This window comes from Lottia gigantea (assembly GCF_000327385.1).
Source record: "Lottia gigantea unplaced genomic scaffold LOTGIsca_18, whole genome shotgun sequence".
Taxonomy (NCBI): Eukaryota; Metazoa; Mollusca; class Gastropoda; family Lottiidae; genus Lottia; species Lottia gigantea.
The window spans coordinates 2,787,036-2,805,558 of record NW_008708301.1 but is presented as its reverse complement, the minus strand read 5'-3'; the positions used below and the strand labels follow the sequence as shown (position 1 = coordinate 2,805,558).

The window sequence follows — 18,523 nt, the reverse complement described above, 5'->3', positions numbered from 1 at the left end:
TTTCAACGACTACTACAATCTGAGAGCAACTTGTTTTCAACGACTACTACAATCTGAGAGCAACTGAGTTCTCAACGAATGCTACAATCTCAGAAAAACTTACTTTTCAACGACTGCTACAATCTGAGAGCAACTGAGTTCTCAACGACTACTACAATCTGAGAGCAACTTGTTTTCAACGACTACTACAATCTGAGAGCAACTTGTTTTCAACGACTACTACAATCTGAGAGCAACTGAGTTCTCAACGAATGCTACAATCTCAGAAAAACTTAGTTTTCAACGACTGCTACAATCTGAGAGCAACTGAGTTCTCAACGACTACTACAATCTGAGAGCAACTGAGTTTTCAACGACTGCTACAATCTGAGAGCAACTGAGTTCTCAACGACTACTACAATCTGAGAGCAACTGAGTTTTCAACGACTACTACAATCTGAGAGCAACTTGTTTTCAACGACTACTACAATCTGAGAGCACCTTGTTTTCAACGACTGCTACAATCTGAGAGCAGCTGAGTTCTCAACGACTACTACAATCTCAGAAAAACTGAGTTTTCAACGACTGCTACAATCTGAGAGAAACTGAGTTCTCAACGACTACTACAATCTGAGAAAACTCGGTTTGTAACGTCTACTACAATCTGTGAGCATCTCGGTTTTCAACGGTCCTAATTTTACTATCTCATGTTACCAAGTTATTGCCTTCTCAAAAGAAATATCGAATGTATTCCAATCTAATGATCTCCATGTTTTATATCCAAGCAATTTATTTCCCAAAATGGTCTGTGATCCATTCTATTGATTTCCATGCTCATATAATGAATTACAGGCTACAGTTGCGTGACACAACGCCATTAAGAGTCTTTTCCGTTGAAAATATAATCTGGTAATGCGCTTTTCCAGCTGATTTGAATAATACGGGTGGGTCCATTCTAGTCATTTTAATTAATAGAGCTCACTGATTTTCGTGTGAAAACGTATTTCTGATGACAGTTGTATGCAGACAGTTTTTTTTTATAAAGCTTATTGTGACTGACATGTTCTGTTAGTAATATTTTCATGGTAAGATTTCGCGTAGTTTTCGTCAACCATCATTATAAATTTGTGATATCATTTGATTATTACCTGGCAAACACACTACTTCAATGACATAGTTTGACCAAATAAAACAATTGAAAAACTGTCCATTACCCATTGTATTGTACATAGACTGTGGTATTTAAGTCCAAATTCAGCAAAACAGAAATTGTAAGGATAACAAGATGGGATGAGGAATTGCATGTGATACTAAAACTATTGTTGTATTTTCCAGTTCAAATGATCGGTAAATTGGAAGAGGAAGACGCCAAACAAAATGAAAAAACAACAGTGTGAAGAACAGTTGAGAAAACAGAGAGAAAAAGAGGAACTAGTATTAACAAAGGTAAGCTAATGAGCTTCTTAAACTGGCAGATCTGTTGGTAGGCTGAACATGTATGGTAAAATAGCTTGGTTTGTTGCTGAGTATCTTTTAAAAACTTTTCAAAAACAAATATTTTTTCTGATTAATTCATATTTTTGTATAGTCTTCTGAAAATTGGTTAATCCTAACATGTTCAAACCAAAGAAATTTATTGGTTTGTTTCTGAATATCTCATTGGTTTGCATCGTGTTACATTGTTCGTTGTTTGGTTGTATTTTGTGGAAAATTCTGTAGGTCTGTTCAACATCAGTTGTGTAAATATCAATCGTGAGCATCCTTAATATTCAATTGTATTTTAGTGATTATCAACATCCAATAAGATAATCATGTCATCACATCAATTCACAAAATAAACCTCTGAAAAGACTATTAATTTACGATTTGAATTCAGCTGAAGGAGAAATTAGAAGTGTTGTGTGATGGGAAAAGTGATAATGATTTATTAAAATGGCTGAAAGGTAAGTAAAATGGTGTCTTTAACGACGAATTTTGTCGGTTTATTTCCGTTGGTCAATTTCCCAGTTCAAATTTCTCATCCAGCCGAGTGGAATGAATCTTGCCTTGAATGTGGGTAGTTAGCGACGAAGACGTAATTCGAGTTATCGTCTTTGTCAATTGATAAACGTAAATCATGTAACTCTCTCAGTTTACAATCAATGTTCATACCTTTTTTATATAATTTTATGGGATTGTGTTGAAACATAAACTTTTCCACAATTTGAGTGTTTTGTTGCCTTATGTCTTAAACACTGATCTCAGAAAATTTGGTAAAAGTTTCTTGTTGCATCAATAAACATGTTGGATGGGAGTATATTGATTCGTTGTATGCCCAGGCTAGGGTTCGAGAAAAAAATCATGTCACGAACAGGCCTAGGCCTGTTGCTCTGTTGTATTCACAATTTAAAGGAAAAATGCGCGTAGAAAGCTTTAGAAAGCAGTAACAAAATGACATAGAACGGGATACTGAATCAAAAAAAGCGGTATTTGTCAACAAAGGGAATTCCCTCACGTGACGATGTGTTTATGGCCAGATGATAATAAAACGAGACTGTGAAATCTGTAGGTTGTTTGGCCTGTTGCTCAACACAACGGTTAATGAATTAATCACTTTCGGGCCCAGAATACAGATGATCGTTATTACTTTAAATATAATCAATGTAAAAAGGAAATAAAAGTAAGAATTAATTTTTCTATTTAGTTTTTGCTGAAATTTCAATTGCGTATAAAAATTTGCCCTGGTTGACACACGATTATTCAGCCATTTATTATGTGAAGTGGACAATCTTGGTGTTTTAAGAAAACTTATTCCATAAGGAAGAGAATACTGTTCATCGTTTTAGAAACTTCCAATTAGTTTGGTCCCTGGAAATTTTTGTTGTTTTCACTTACTTTTTTTACATTTCCGTGGTTACCACCAAAACGAATAAACAAAAATGAAAAAAAAACCCAAAAACATTATTTTCTTCGCATTATAATTGTCTTCTGATATGTCAAGTTTGACAGAGATTGATCCATTCATCTTATGTTTAAGGTTTGAAATACCAATGTTTGAAGGGCATAAAATCAACTTTAAACTGAAGGGAAGGACCCCAAATCTTCATAAAATGCACAACCATTCTCAAAGATAGCTTGCCAGGCAAGTTATTAAATGCCCACTGGCAGCTTTGATGTTGAATAAAAATATTTAACAATTACTGTTAACAGTAACAATCACCAGTATGAAATATTCAACCTTCAGTCGTACACTTCTTTGGGGCGATAGTGAATAATATTGGATATGAGTTATTGCCCTTGTCCTTGAAAACGTGTTCAATAATAAAACCAAGTTTTGTAAAACTCCAGCAGGTATCATGCCTTTTAGTGTTTAAAAGCTAAAATTTGAAAGCGTTTTTAAGAACGAGGTCAATAACTCCTGAGAAACTTTTTTTGATTTTCGAAAAGGTTCATCCATGGGTGATAATTAACAATTTCACCAAGTTTCGTCAAAATCTGTCAAGAGTTGTGCCTACTAGAGTGTTTACAGGGGAACAGGGGCTGTAACTCATACTAAATATTTTCCGATATTTCTGATTTTCAAATGGGTTTATCCTTTGGTGATAACCAAGTTTCGTCAAAATTTTTCACAAATTGTGCCTTCTAGAGTGTTTTCGAGCAATAACTCATACTTTTCGATTTTTACTGATATTCAATAGGGTTCATCCTTGGGTGATAACAAACACTATATGAGCCACAGAATGTAGCGATTGGATTTAATTGTGCGCCAGTGAACACAGTCAAACAGAGCCCTCGACAAAAAGAACGTTAACATTATGGCTTATTACCGACTTTCTGTGGAGAACTTCGATTGGTTGTATTAGCTAGCATTCAATCCATTGAAATAATTGCATTGTATTGCATTGGTACAAGAAAGGTGCAGTCAAGGTATAAGACGCAGTAATTAATAGCTTGAAATTGTGAAGGTGTGCCAGTCAATCGCTTACTCAAAATTAGTAATGGGTCGTAGTTAAATGCTAGTATTTTAACACAGACTTGCGTGAAATAGAAGAAATGAGTAACGTAATCTAGCCAGATAGAAAAGGTTACGGTAAATGTCATGGGATTTTTTTTTCAATGCCTGCTCGTAATTTTTATAAGAAAGTCTGTTATTCCTGTATTAACGAGGAAATAATTTATTTTCCAGCGAGGCAATTTGACGTAAAGAAAGCAGAAGCTATGTTTCGTGAAGTTAGTGTTATTTTTTATTTTTGTATTTTGAATGACATTTACAAATCTGGCATGTACTATCAGGATTGTGCCATTTCAAATTTCTTGTATTCAAAGAAGTTGTAGTAGCTTGAGATCAATAGTCATCACCAAGAAATAACCTTGTCAATAAAACACAGAAACTAACAAAATTGCAGCACAGCAGTCGTTTGTAACACGGAGGACACATAGATATACCATCATTTATTAGTCAAATTTTCTAGGCGGGAGTTTTGCTCAACGTTACATGATTACCAAATCGTTATCGTCAAACAAAAAATATTCTTTATTCTCAATAAATGAATATAACTCAATACAGAAGTTGTTTACAGAATCTTTCATTAGAATTAAACATAACATGAGATGCTTCAGCCCCAGACAAATAACCACAAGCAATGGATACATCTTTTATAAAATTTAGTTTTAATAATAGGTTTTTTTGTCCATCTGTGATGGTGGTGTTTATGAGAGATATAAGAATAGGAATCTGTGGTGACAGTGATTTTGAATATTAGACAAATATAACATTTTAGACATGGGAAACAAACAATTCCTTGACATGCTGTTCAATTAATAGAAAAATTCCATTCAAGATGAACATACCAAAGTGATGGTCCAGACAAACAACCACGAGCACATGAGTCAATTTAGAAATTTGTTCAGACAGAACACCATTTACTTCAGTTTCAGTAAAATTTATTTTTTATCGTTCTTTTTTTTTTGTTTTCTTTTTTTATAAATTCTGATTTCGAAATTGATTTTGAAGACACCACAAACACGTTGGGTGGCACGTGTTTCTGAGATGGTTAAAAAGAACTAGCTATTTATTACACAATCCATTTCTTAATAATAAAAATTACCTTCATTTATCGTTAATAGAATTTTTCTTATTGTTTTCTGTTTAAGAAATGTGAAAATCTTTTTATAAGACATCCTTAAATAGGTTGAAATATGAAGTAATTAATATTGTGATGTTATCTGGGATGGGAGAATTAACCAAAATATTAGAAAATGTTCAGTTGCACTAGAACAGAACTATATGCGGCGCTGTGAAAGGCACCAGCCATCAGAAAATAATATATGAAGAAACAGGATGTACAACTTTACAAGAGAGAATGAAGAGGCACAAACTTATATTGATGTTCAGAATTTTAAATAATCAAACTCTTGCTTTTCTTTCCCACCTTCTACAATCTTCCAGTACACCTTATAACCTTAGAAACAGTGATAATCAGAATACGTTTATGAAGCAGACATATTTTCTAAATATTTTATACCGCCTACTATCAAAGGCAGGAAAAATCTACATCAAAACTTAACTCTCCATTTCATCTTTTAAAAATAAACTCACAATATATATGATTCAAAAATTCCAACATGTTAACCATAACAATGAGCAACTATTGATCTGATGAACTGTGATATAGCACTGATTTTGTAGTAATATCAATAATCTTATGTCATTAGATTAGATTAGTGTCAATGATACAAATTAGGAATTATTAATCACATTCTAGCGACTAAACAGTCTTGTGCCATTTGTTGTGGACCACTAACTCAATCATATTAGTCTATCAACACTTTACATATGTATCAACAAATATCCTTTACTTTTCTTTTGTGAATCAAAAGGATGATCAATTGAAATAGTCATGGCAATGAGGGAGGTCATAGTTTTAATCATCAATTATTTGGTCAAAAGTTATTTACAACGTAAACGAATGATAATTATGCCTTTTGATACATTAGGCGAATGTATTATTCGTACTATCACTATTTCAGAATGTCGAGTTAAGAGACAGATTTGATGTAAATAATATTTTGAAGTATTTTACACCCCCAGAGGTATGACTTTTTCATTATATATTTAAGATGCTTATGGTTAAGGTTTGTCAAACTACAAAGAAGTGGAGCTGTTTATTGGCAGCAACAAATTCATTGGGGAATTGTCATCTCACTGATGGGTTTGTCACTTGGGGATGTTTGGGTCAATGTAGCTGTTCAAATTACAAAACACGAGTGGTGGTCGACCTAATCAAATGCATGTCACCCCTTCATTTTGACTGTTTAGGTTCTACAGAAATATTTAGCTGGTGGTTTATGTGGACATGATAAAGATGGTTCACCTATACGCATTGAGTTATTTGGTAGACTAGATATGAAGGGATTAATGTATTCAGCTAGAAAGATGGATATGGAGAAAACTAAAATCTTACAATGTGAAATGATAGTAGAGGATTGTAGGAAACAATCTCAGAAGGTGGGGAAACAATGATTAATTAAATCGATGATTTTGAGTCTAGTGTATAGTGAAGTGAAGCCAGTTATCTAGGTGCAAGATTATGAAATGAAATGAAATGAAATGAATGGAGTTTTTTACGTCCTACTTTTCTGCACCATGTGGGCTAATGAAGACGAGCAACGCCATGCAGGGTACAATGAGGGAAATTTTGGTAGGACATCGGCATTAGCCTACTCTTTTTCGATTTCCAACTGTCGAGGGATCTTTAACGTGCACAGCCTGTAGCACACGGGGCCTCGGTTTATTGTCCCATCCGAACGACTAGACGGTTTTTCCATGTCAGCCCCTCTCACCTGCATCACTGACAGGGGGAAACCGGGTTGAAAAATCCGAAGGTATTTGCAAGATTATTAAGTAATAGTGGATAACCTCAGCCTGGTTGGGGATACTTATTGCTGTGGATCTTCCTTAAAATCACTTTTTTACCCGAGAGCTTAAAGAAGAAGGAATTAATAATGTCAGATTGATCATTGGCATGTAATGGAATCTGAAGTCCCAATGACTCTTCTGACATCTCTAGGGGAGACAACCTCTTCGAAGAATGAGTGGGTGGATCATAATAGCTGTATCATGTCATCTCTGTAATGCTTTATAAGTACATTGTTTGACTAATTCTTGGTGATATTTCAGCTTGGTAAGAAAGTTGATCAGTTAACAGTTATATTTGATATGGAAGGTGTCAGCAGTAAAATGTTATGGAAACCAGGTAAAGTCTTCGCCATCTTTCAAAGCCTGATATCGATAACTGTTTTAACCTGTTTGACAAAAATAATATCGAGATATTTTGAGTTTTCGGGTAATTTGGTTTAAGAGAAGATTTGAATTATGATGTCTTGAAGAATGGGTTCCCCCATTTATAAAGGTAGATTATTGTGGTTATAATGTTTATATTACACTGCGCTGGTACTTTTTTCGATGTAATATTATCCATTAAGCTCAAAGTAATGAAACACCAATGCTATAATAAGGCATCTGAGACAGTCATACAAATTCAAAAATAGGTCGATCAAAAATATTGTTTTCCATGGTAATGAGCAGTTTGAAGTAGACAGCTTCTGATATGATCATTTTTTTCTTACCTTTAACCTCAAATCCCCTCACAAATATTGACCTTTAATTATCTGGTTTCAGGCTTACAGATGTACATGCATCTAGTGTCTATATTAGAAGATAATTATCCTGAATTGTTAAAGAGGATGTTTGTAGTAAACGGTAAACTGATATGTTAGCAGATCCTCATTGATAATTAACCGAGTCTGCAAAATGTTCCCAGTAGACTCTTTCAAACAGTATTAAATTAAGTGCCGTTAAGAGCAGTTTCAAACGAAAGTGAAGCCAAAGATCTGTCAGGAATTGAAATGAAAGCTAATGTATAGCTAGGAATATTAAAACGCAGAACACATGCTATTACGTAGAGTTTCGCACTGTGCTATCTTCAGTCAACTGGTCCGTTTCAACATGTGTCCTTAAGTTTTGCAAGCAACTCGATTTTGTGTCAGCATTCAGAAACCAGTTCAGATCCTTTGGTTGTGTTGTATAGCTATATATTCTTGACTACCTTCGTTAATACTAGCTAAACTACATTGTCTATTACAGCACCATCTATATTTCCGGTCTTATATAAGATATGTCGCCCATTAATAAGTGAAGATATGAAACTTAAAATACATGTACTTGGATGTAAGTAGTCATTGCATGCATATCTTTTGTTTGAGAAAAACTATCATTGCTAATATCAGACTAACAAAACCTTATGAACAACCGAATTATGCGAACCCATGAATCCTTGCATCTTGTTATTCTAGCAAACTATACAGAAACGCTGTTAAAATACATTGATCCAGAAGAACTTCCAGTATTTCTTGGTGGTAAAATGAAAGATGCTGATGGTAACCCAAAATGTGAATCATTGGTATGAATCTTTTTTTAATAAATGAAAAGTTAGTAATGGCAATGTCTTTAACGGTTGCTGCTAATTGCTGTCACAAAGGAGGACTAAATCGACTCTACTTTTTGCAAAACTTGAAAAATCGTTTTATTTAGTAGACCATTTAAGTACCATTAATGATAGTGAACTAGAACTTGCCATCAATACAAGAATTGGATCTTTTCGTCATAAACGCATAAGATTTGATGCCTAAAAAACGCTTTAGTCTTGTCATTTGGCAACTGCGAGTTTGGTTTAAGCTGAAATAGTTCACGATCTCAACAAATAACCATCCTATCATTATAACATTTAATAATTAAATTCCGATTCCGTTTACACGGTATCACGCAATATAATTGGACAAGAGTGGTCACATGCATCCGGTTTATATCTGTGTAAACAGAATGTAAATATAAGCTCCGCCTTATAACTGACTACTTTTATCATTGAGTTTGATTGACGTGGCCACTAAATGGCGTCTATGTCGCTTGTTTCTACGTCTTGAGTCGAGATTCCAAATTTCAACAATATCATGAATTCTAGACTTATTTCGAACTCGTCTTTCAATAATTGCACTTTCAACGTGGCCAATCAAGCAACTTTCAGACAGTAGACTATGAATATTACTTATTGCTGATTGGCTGTACTCTAGCTCTATTGTTAGTATCAGTTCATTAACGTTATGTTAAAATGTTATGTATTTATGCGCCTTAAGTTGTTGTTACATTAAATAAATATTTAACCACAGTGTTAACAGTGTGCACAGGTTTTTTGTTTATACATCTGTAAACTGAATAAATGTTCAGGTCATTTCTTAAATGAACGCAAAATACACATATTGATCTTACAAAACGACGAGAATTATCCTTCCGCCTTTAAGTCTCTCATTATCTCACAAATAATGCAATATTAGGCATCGAATTCCAAATCTAGACCAAAAATTACTCCAAAATAGGCATGCAAAAACCCCAAAAGGTAGAGAGAAAGAAGATTTCTAAATACATCATTTGCATAAAATGTTTTAGTGGATTAGAGAATGAAGTTATATATTGAGGTTATTTCCCTTTATTCGTATTTTAGATCTGTCAAGGCGGCGTGGTACCACAATCTTACTATCTAAAAGACAATCAAGATATGAGCCAATTTAAGGAAATAGTAGTGCCAAATGGAGAAAAAGTTAATTTATTTTTCAAAGTGGATAAAATAAATACTATATTAAGGTAGGGTTATGGCACATAATAAATCTGTATTTTATTCTAATTTGTATAAATCACATAAGACTGTTGGACACGGCAGTCAATAAGAATTATCAAGAGGAACCAATAATTCAAATGAAGTTATATATGCTCTTAAAAGATATCTCATTAGAGTTGGCAGTGAAGTTGTCTTGATTTCAACAGAAGGTTTTGATCTTTGTTAAGATATTTATATTCAGCTGGGAGTTTCAAACTGAAGATTTTGATATTGGATTTGGTGTTTTGATACAAGAAGATGGTAAAACTGTACCAGTCGTTGAAAGTGAAAGGGTTAACAGTCATATGGTACCCCAAGATGGAACTTATACCTGTAAACAAACCGGCACATGTTAGTTTTCTTTTTTCATTTGATTATTTATTTGATAAACGGTGCTAGTTGTTCCATCGTCCCTTATCTCTTACTTTGATTAATATTTCGTTGATACATGACTCGATGTAAAGTATACATTGACATTGAGTAAACTATTGTTGTTCAAAAACCTCACCCATAAGCAGAAAACCATCACGAACGGATTGTTTATCTTATATTTCTATTCAACGTCCATGAAGTACCGGTAAGTTAAACTATGTTCAGGCACGATATGTCTTGTCATTGATGACTCTCAATTATGATTTTTTAAGCATCAATAATGGTGCTCGATAAGAGCTTTGATAAAATGTAAGTGCGATAGAACCAGATTCGGTGAGTAAGGGCAGATACGGTGCGTTGTCTATTTGGATATAGAAACCTTTGTGTAGATGACAGATTCTAATAAAGGCAAGTAATGATTTAATAATTCCCATATTGTTGGCTGTACGTAGAGCATATTATAACTTTAACTTATAAATGTTCTCCGACGTATTTCAGATGTAATTTGTTTTGACAACAGTTTTAGTTGGGCTCGGGATAAGAAGGTAAAATATAATGTAGACGTGATGGTGGATGATGATTGTTTGAAATCAGAGATCGAAACACTAATTGATGAAGAGACACAATGAACTCGGTGATATTTTCTTATCAATGGTGTAGAATTGCAGCTGTTTTGTGCTGTCGCATAAATAAAACAAGAAAGTGAGATGTCAATATATAAGTTAACATAGTAATTTCCATGAAATTGGGAGTAAGCGCGTAAAATATTATATGTGATTATGCTAAGGTATATCAATACTAAAAATGTATGTTAAGACATTGGATTAGAGTTGCTGAAGTGGATTCAAACAAGGTTTTATCTTTCATTGAATTTCACCAGATTATGACGTCATTGTCGTAAATACTGTTTGTCTTAAATAACATTTCCAATCTGTAGTGTCAAAGTTTGCTCACGCTTCTATTAGAACTGCAGGAGAACATTAACATTCCTCATACACATTGAAGGGTACACTTTACACTTTTAAAATGCATGTGTATAATAAGGCGCCCACCATTTATGATGCTTCATGAACATGCATATCACTGGTTTATGATTTTCCTTAGGCCTATAATTATTGAATTTGTGTGATACTTGTGAAAGTTGTTACATAAAAATTACAGTCATAAAATTTTAAGCATCCCATGAGTTTTTTTTTTTTTTTGTTTATTATATCCAACGAGATCTGTAATTGTTATCGAGTATAAGGAATTGCAGGAAGACACTGTAAGAAAAGATGCTCACGCAACCCAGGACCCCAAAAAAGTCGAAATGGCATCATCCATCTGTTAGTTATGCAGATCAAAGTGTCATGGAATGCGCCTATAATAGATTTGATGTCATAATAAACCCCCGGACCGTAAAAAGAAGGCCTGTAAAGCTGTCGTCTTTGTTGCAATCTCATACATGGCTAATCCCGTATTCAGTATTTAAGTCGGTTGCAGTATGCCAATCATCTCTTTCGAGTCATTAGGTCGATTAGATATGCATCAGTATTGAACACTATAAAGCTTTAAGTTTATTCCCAATACAAATTCTCGTTTTTTAAAAGCTGATAGTTTCACCAGCATATACAGTGTATAAGTGATAAATGAATCTAAAGAAAATAAAATACTGACAATCCATACCGCAAAACGAAACCCGAACTCCAAAACAACACATTGGCAATATAGTGGTTGCAGCCTCTGAGAATATCATGTGAGGAAGTATATCATAAAAAAAACAGTATAAAACAGTAAGCATACCTTGCCTGGCGAAACACACACGCCATTGCCACGCAATATAAAAACAAATATGAAAATGAAATTAATGGAGTTTAACGTCCTTTTCTGCACCATGTGGGCTACTGAAGACAGGTAAGGTATGAAGGTTAAACAAAAAATGTTATCATACAAACATCTGACCAAAAACCAGCACATATAAGATATGAGGAAGTCTATTTATCATAATGAAGAAGCATTTCAACTGATATATGGCACCAGGTAACCAGGAGAGTAACCATCACTGCCTGGCGCCACATCCGCCATGGCCGCTTCATGCTAGCTTACACACAAAACCTAGTTATGTAAAATTAAGTAATGTGATGATAATAGAACTTTAATATGAATATGATTTTCTTGGCACTATATGAGTTTACACGAGGAATTATGACGCTATTGTCTGTGAAGTCAGTGTTCCCCAATGATCCTCTTTGGTCCCCAATCATACCCATCTTGAACACTTTGGTCGCGAGTCATTGCCAGTTTTTTCCATGACGACGATATACCGAAGTAGGTAATTCTAGAACTAGAGCTTTTAGTCTGCTATGACAGACCCAGCCAAACTTAAAATGTTCAGATAAGTCTGGATGTCCAGTAACAATTAGATTTTACAGGACCTCCTCAATTTAGAGCAAAATATAGCTTCTTTTTCTTTAGTCCTTTTCATTCCGGTCGCAACATAGGACCAGCACTGTAGATTTACATCTCGATTTATTTTGGGATTGGTGGCCTTGTAGAGTTCTTTTCCAGGTGGTGACTGGTCGTCCCTTCTTTTGTTTCCCTTGTGGGTTGCAGTACAAAGCGCGGCGTGGTATGTGGACCTGTCCTCTATGCAGGGTGTGACCAACCCAAGTCTACTGGCCATCTGATGCACAGGATTTGGCACATACGGGTATTGATGAAGACTTGTAAGGTTTCCGAACCGTACAATAAACAGTTTGTGTTGAACAGTCTGAGCTTAGTATACAAGGTTTTCGTTTCTCCACACTAGTGTTAAAATCATGACGTGCCTTGGGGCTATGTTGTCTGCAAAGTCTAAATCTTAAAGCAGCTTTCTCATGAGGGTCCATGCTGGTCTTCATAAACCAGTCAAACTCAGTTTGGAGGAGATAACAGGCATCCTTGTCGCTGTTGTTGAGGACTCTGCAGCTGGTGTCTCTGTAGACAATCGTTTTGGGGATTCCATAGTTTATGAGCATATGCCAGATTGTTGCCCGGTCCAACATGTCAAATCTCTTTTTGAAATCGAAGTTGGCATACAGTGGTGAGTGCCACTCCAGCTCAAGTTGCAATCTGGTCTATACATGATCTCCCTGTCCCGGAATAATGTTTGTTCCTCTACCGAATCACCATGGTGAATATTATGTTGGGTCTTGAGAGTTTTGGCAGTAGCTGCGAAGCTTCACAGGACGCCGACAAGGATATCTGCTGTGGTGTTTGGGTCTGTTTTACGACTTTTGGGGGAGTGCAGCCTGATCCTGATGCTGCCCAACTCTTCATCTGCCCCATGATCTTTACTGTTTCTTCCCTGCTGGTGGGACCCAGATTGATGTTAAGCTCTTCCGCTTCTTCAAGCACTGGTGGTTTAGCAACATCGCGAAAATGCTCCTTCCATTGGTGTAACTGGCCTAATAGTTCGTGAGCAGCTACTAATGTTTAGCCAAAATGTTGTTTTGGATTTCGGGTTTCGTCAAGCGGTTCGGATCATTAGAACTTTAATTATATAACCTAAACTACAAGAGCATGTTGTCAACAAGTGTAATCTTTCCTCTCTATTTCATGAATGTTTTCATCAGAGGTTCCATAGTATTATATAGAATTTCCTGACTTCCTCTATTACTCTATTTCAAATCATCTGATAAATATGTAGTTGGGGAGAAGGAACAAGTCAAGTCAAGCCAAAACTATGTTAGATTCTTGATGATGGTGATGAATGAAAAATATTCTGTTCTGTATGGTGAGTTTCCGTTAATTCAACACACAAAATACTTGAGAACCATAGCACCAGAGTGGGAACAAGTGCCAATTGTTACAGACATGCAATGCAGCAGTAAACGTGTCACAGTAACCAAACTTAATGAAATTCAGCATGCCATAGGAGACACTAGAAATCACCGATGGGTTATTCATGCTGACAGAATATGATTCAGTCTCAATAGAAAAGCTACCAATATAGTCAAAAATATAGACAAGGTAAAAAGAACTGGAGAAGCTATATTAAAATGGAGCCACCAGTTTTTAGTCACAAAGCATACAGGTGGGCAATTGGTCTCTTGAGTTTTCAACTAGAAAGTCTACATCCGACTAGTATTGCAGTCGGAAAGGGTGACTCTTTACCTCCAACAGAACGGGGGTGGCATTTTTAAGCTGAAAGCTTAAAGAAACTTTGACTCCTTGCACCTCAATGTGCAGTATATGGAGTGGCATCACCAACACAAAGTACATTGACACGTAAGATAAAGCATCTGACGATTAGGATAATGAATGATGTACCCGAGAAGTTTAATCCTTTAAATCCATTATTTTTTTCCAAAATATGAAGATTAAATACTACTGGAACAACTTCTATCTGTATCATTTTTTGAGCTTCTTAGTTTTTAAACCTCTGAGCTGTCTTGATTTTTTCAAACCTCTTATTTCTCGAAACTAGCTTTAAATTTGCAACTGGAGTTGATATCAAAAATAAGTAGGACTTCAAAATGATCAGTTTTATAGGTACTTGGGTTTCAGTGTTTTTTCTCAGTAGAGAAAGGAACAACAATCTCGGTTCGTTGTTTACAAATGAAAACCAACGTAAACCCGATCTTAAAGCTTTATCCCAAAACGACATCATGATTGTCAGTTGTTTGACAACATGATATTCCCGGTGCTTTTATTTTTATATCCTACTAATTCATAACACCAATTTCATAAATTCGTTACCCGACAAGCTAACAAATTCGTCAGGGAGGGATTTCAGGAAATGATAATGTTCAAAATTTAGCTAACACAATATGATCTAGATAACAAATCAAGCTTTTAAAGACATATCCCGAGTTATTGGGGTATGTAAATCGATACATGAGCTCCCCTAGAAGCATTCTAGCTCTTGTGGAGAACTTTTGCGTGAGCTCACTTGATTAACCTAGAGCTACGTAACACTCAGACAAAATACTTGTATCAACTTCTTCTGACACTCTTACGCCCTAAATGCCCATTTGTAGTTGTTTAATAGTCTTTTATGTCTAAATGAAGACTTCTGTCACACAATGTGGGTTGGGCTTAAAACTATTTACTAGCATGGTGTGTTCTTACAATGGAGTAATTTCTTCCGTTTTTACATTGCTTGCTCAATTGTGCTATGTGCACCGATAGACCACATAATGAACCCGGTAAGCTTAAATAAAATTTGTTGAGTAACATTCTCCGTGGATTCGATATATTTTTTAAATTAAATTCAGAGCTATGGCTGGGAAATAGAATACTTCATTGCCTAGGGCATGCAATGTTGTCAGACCTTTCCGAGAAATCTTAAAAGTTAGAAATAAGCGATTCCCACATGACACAAATAGCACCTCAAATGTTTTAATATGCATGGACTGACAAGCACAAGTCTTTGTAATGTCAATAAATAATGAGCCTGTCTTGGAGACTTTAAACATTATTTTGGCATCTCTTTATTTTTTTTTATTTTATATATATAGAAAATCGGAAATAAGCTATCAAAAGAAAATATGCCTGCAATGAAAATATTTTGTATCAAATTTATTTCAAGCTTCTGCTAAGAGCTTTCCGAGTTGCACGTGGAGATAAAAGTAAAGATACATTATATCGGTCAATCCACCACATGGCCATATCACTTGTGGCAAAATTTCACACTTTTCTGTTGAAAACGTCAACAGTCATTTTGACAAAGCTCGGTTTTCTGCAAGGATTATCACTGATATTTCACGAATTCCACCGACAGTTGACGAAAGAGAATAAGATTTGAACATGTTCTAAAATTTTACGAGTATGTGGTATATCGGGTCAGTACGTGTTGCACAGCACTCCAATACCAAGGAAATCGGGATCTGTTGTTTCAGCTGTGATGTATAGCCGAGCGAATGCCATATAATTTAATCTTTTTGAACACTTTGTAGTATGCTGCAAAAGAGATACCCGCTTAACCAGTCTCGTGCATTGTATACATTTTGCAAGTAACCTGCAGTAACGTGATTCTGGCTGCTTCATTTATGTTTGTCTGCTACTATTGGTATGAGTTAGTAAGCTTCTTGTAAATAATTCCTGTTATTGAAAAATGATCAGTTTGTGATCAACTATAAAACTCTCGGCTGCAAGAAGTAATCAATAGGGTATTAATCTGTACCAAAAGTCGAGTAAAACCCATTTAAGGAGGGGGGTCGATATCGGTTCGGTAGTTAAATATTTATTAGTCACATCGGCTTTATACTTGGATACGAATTGTCCCTGAAAACCTATCAAGCAAACTAAAATGTGCTTCAGTATATGTGCAGCAAATTAGTCTCAATCCTCAAGAAGCAACATAACTCTATCTAAGCCTATCTTTGCCCCTTGAATTAAAAATAAACCAACTCTATTATCTATAGTAATATATAATTAATCTGGCCTCACTGACCTACAAAGACAACAAAACAATCTTTCAAACTAGTTTACGACACAGTAATCAAAGACACTATCAATTACTTAATCACTTTAAGATACATTGGATGTTAAGCCAAGCGGACTAAATAACTAGCGTGCTTTGACAAAGAATGATACGGTATATGTTGTAATGATCCCACTGTGGAACAATTAACTGTCATCTCACGTGTAAAGGCTGTAACAATACAAGTAGACACGCCATTTTATGGTTTTAAAGCACCCATTAACATGTAATGTTTTCAAATAAATGGTGGCTGTTTTATCAAAAGATAAAGACCAAAAGGGACCTGTTCTAATAAAACTAACACGAAAAGTGGTCACAGGTTATGTCAAAAGGTCGATCAGTTCACAAACTAACAGAAAACTAGACTTCCGCTTTCATGATAATGGTTTGACATAACAGATTAACCTATTACAGTACTGTAATGATACTTAGGAACTCCGTGGATCTAGAACCTAAAGCTGATGCTCGACTGATCAATATATCTTATATACAAATGATTTTGCAGAGATATTAGTTTTGGTCATCATGATGCTTGGACATGGCCTGAAAGCTACCCGGAAGCATTATTTTAGGGTAATTTGACATAACATACCACATGGCATATGAGAACATAATGTTTAGTTTCGTTTTCTTAGCTCGTGAATCATTGTTCGTAGACGAATCCTTCAAAATCCCCATTACATCCGAACACTCATCAATAAAAACCGCGAGCTTACCACATGTCTATAGTCGGTAGGGTATTGATGGTACTGAATGGAACAGTCTGTCTTGTCGCAATTATTGTGAACATAGAGTCTCATAGGTCTCATTGCGCTTAAAGTTAATTGTTTTCGTCGGGATGGCCGATCAAATATATTGCTATCAGTCTGTCAAGGCCATAGATAAATTCTCTTAGAAAACATTTAGCTCAAGACAATACCAAGATTAAGTCTATGGTTAATAAATATATTTAGAAGTGGTTTTGGGCTGTCTATTGGTAAGATATTTAAATGATTCAAATAAATCATGGAATGTTCACTGTAATACGATAAGAGCAATATTTTATCATTTCAATCATTCAAAATCTTGGAATGGTAATTTAGGCTATGCATCTTAGCTCTCAACAATTGACATTTCCAGCATTGAATCTAAAATAATTATGGAATTCTCAAATCAATCAAATTACAGATGGTTTATGATTTAAATAAACTAATAAAAAATCTATAAAAGCAAGACAATCGTCAATCTCGTTCAAAGAATGGGAAAATTGGGTGAAGGTAGTGTATTCGTGGACTCCTTCTAAGATCAATTCGTGTCCGACCAAACAAATCAGACAAAATGCCAGAAGCAGATGAGAACTTTGAAAGAAACTTTGAAAAGGTTTCGAAAGTAAGAATATAAATCAATATCCAGCATCGGATGAACTATTACTTGTACATCTAAACACAATGTAAAATACCATAACATTGTTGGACTATCTGCTATAACACATTTCCAGCTAAGATCCATGGAGATAGCATAAATAGCATCAAGAAAAATAAAGCGTAAAGGCGTTTGTGATTTGTGGGACTTAATAAACATTTATTCTAAATAATTTCTGGTTGTCAGTGTTGTATCAAATAAACATAATGTAATTAAAACTGGGTTGTAATAAATCTAGCAGCAAGATGTCCTAGTGTGAAGACGGTCTAGTTTATGTTTTAACAACTAAAGGTCTATTCAAATTAAGCTAGGTTGTATAATCAAGTTATTGTCAATATGATTCAGACAGGGTATTGGTTTGAGGCTACACGGTATTTCTCACGAGATGTTCTCATCAATCTCAATAATTATTAGCAATTAACTAACTTTACAACGCTTTAATCTCTTTTCTCTCCCTTGCCTCTACCAGGGAAATCCCAAACCAATTCTGATGACTGTTATATTGTAGTATGAAAGAGTTATATATATTCTAAACACTGAGCCACAAAAGCACTCTGTTCAAAAACAGATTGAAAGATATCCTGCGTATTACTGTAGTAAGCTAATATTCTGTGTATCGGTCCAATTGTAGTATATA

General features: G+C 35.0%; 1 protein-coding gene across 1 annotated transcript; it reads left to right on the top strand.

Annotated features, from left to right (window-relative positions):
* The first annotated feature begins 4,143 nt into the window (after positions 1–4,143).
* On the top strand, positions 4,144–11,221 carry LOTGIDRAFT_187193 (hypothetical protein). The gene is made up of 10 exons (XM_009052324.1): positions 4,144–4,188; positions 5,989–6,051; positions 6,278–6,466; positions 7,139–7,214; positions 7,640–7,720; positions 8,105–8,188; positions 8,314–8,420; positions 9,516–9,655; positions 9,871–10,019; positions 10,539–11,221. Exons 1-10 carry the CDS (start codon positions 4,177–4,179, stop codon positions 10,667–10,669), a joined length of 1,032 nt encoding a protein of 343 aa, XP_009050572.1. The 5' UTR covers positions 4,144–4,176; the 3' UTR covers positions 10,670–11,221.
* The last annotated feature ends 7,302 nt before the right edge of the window (positions 11,222–18,523 follow it).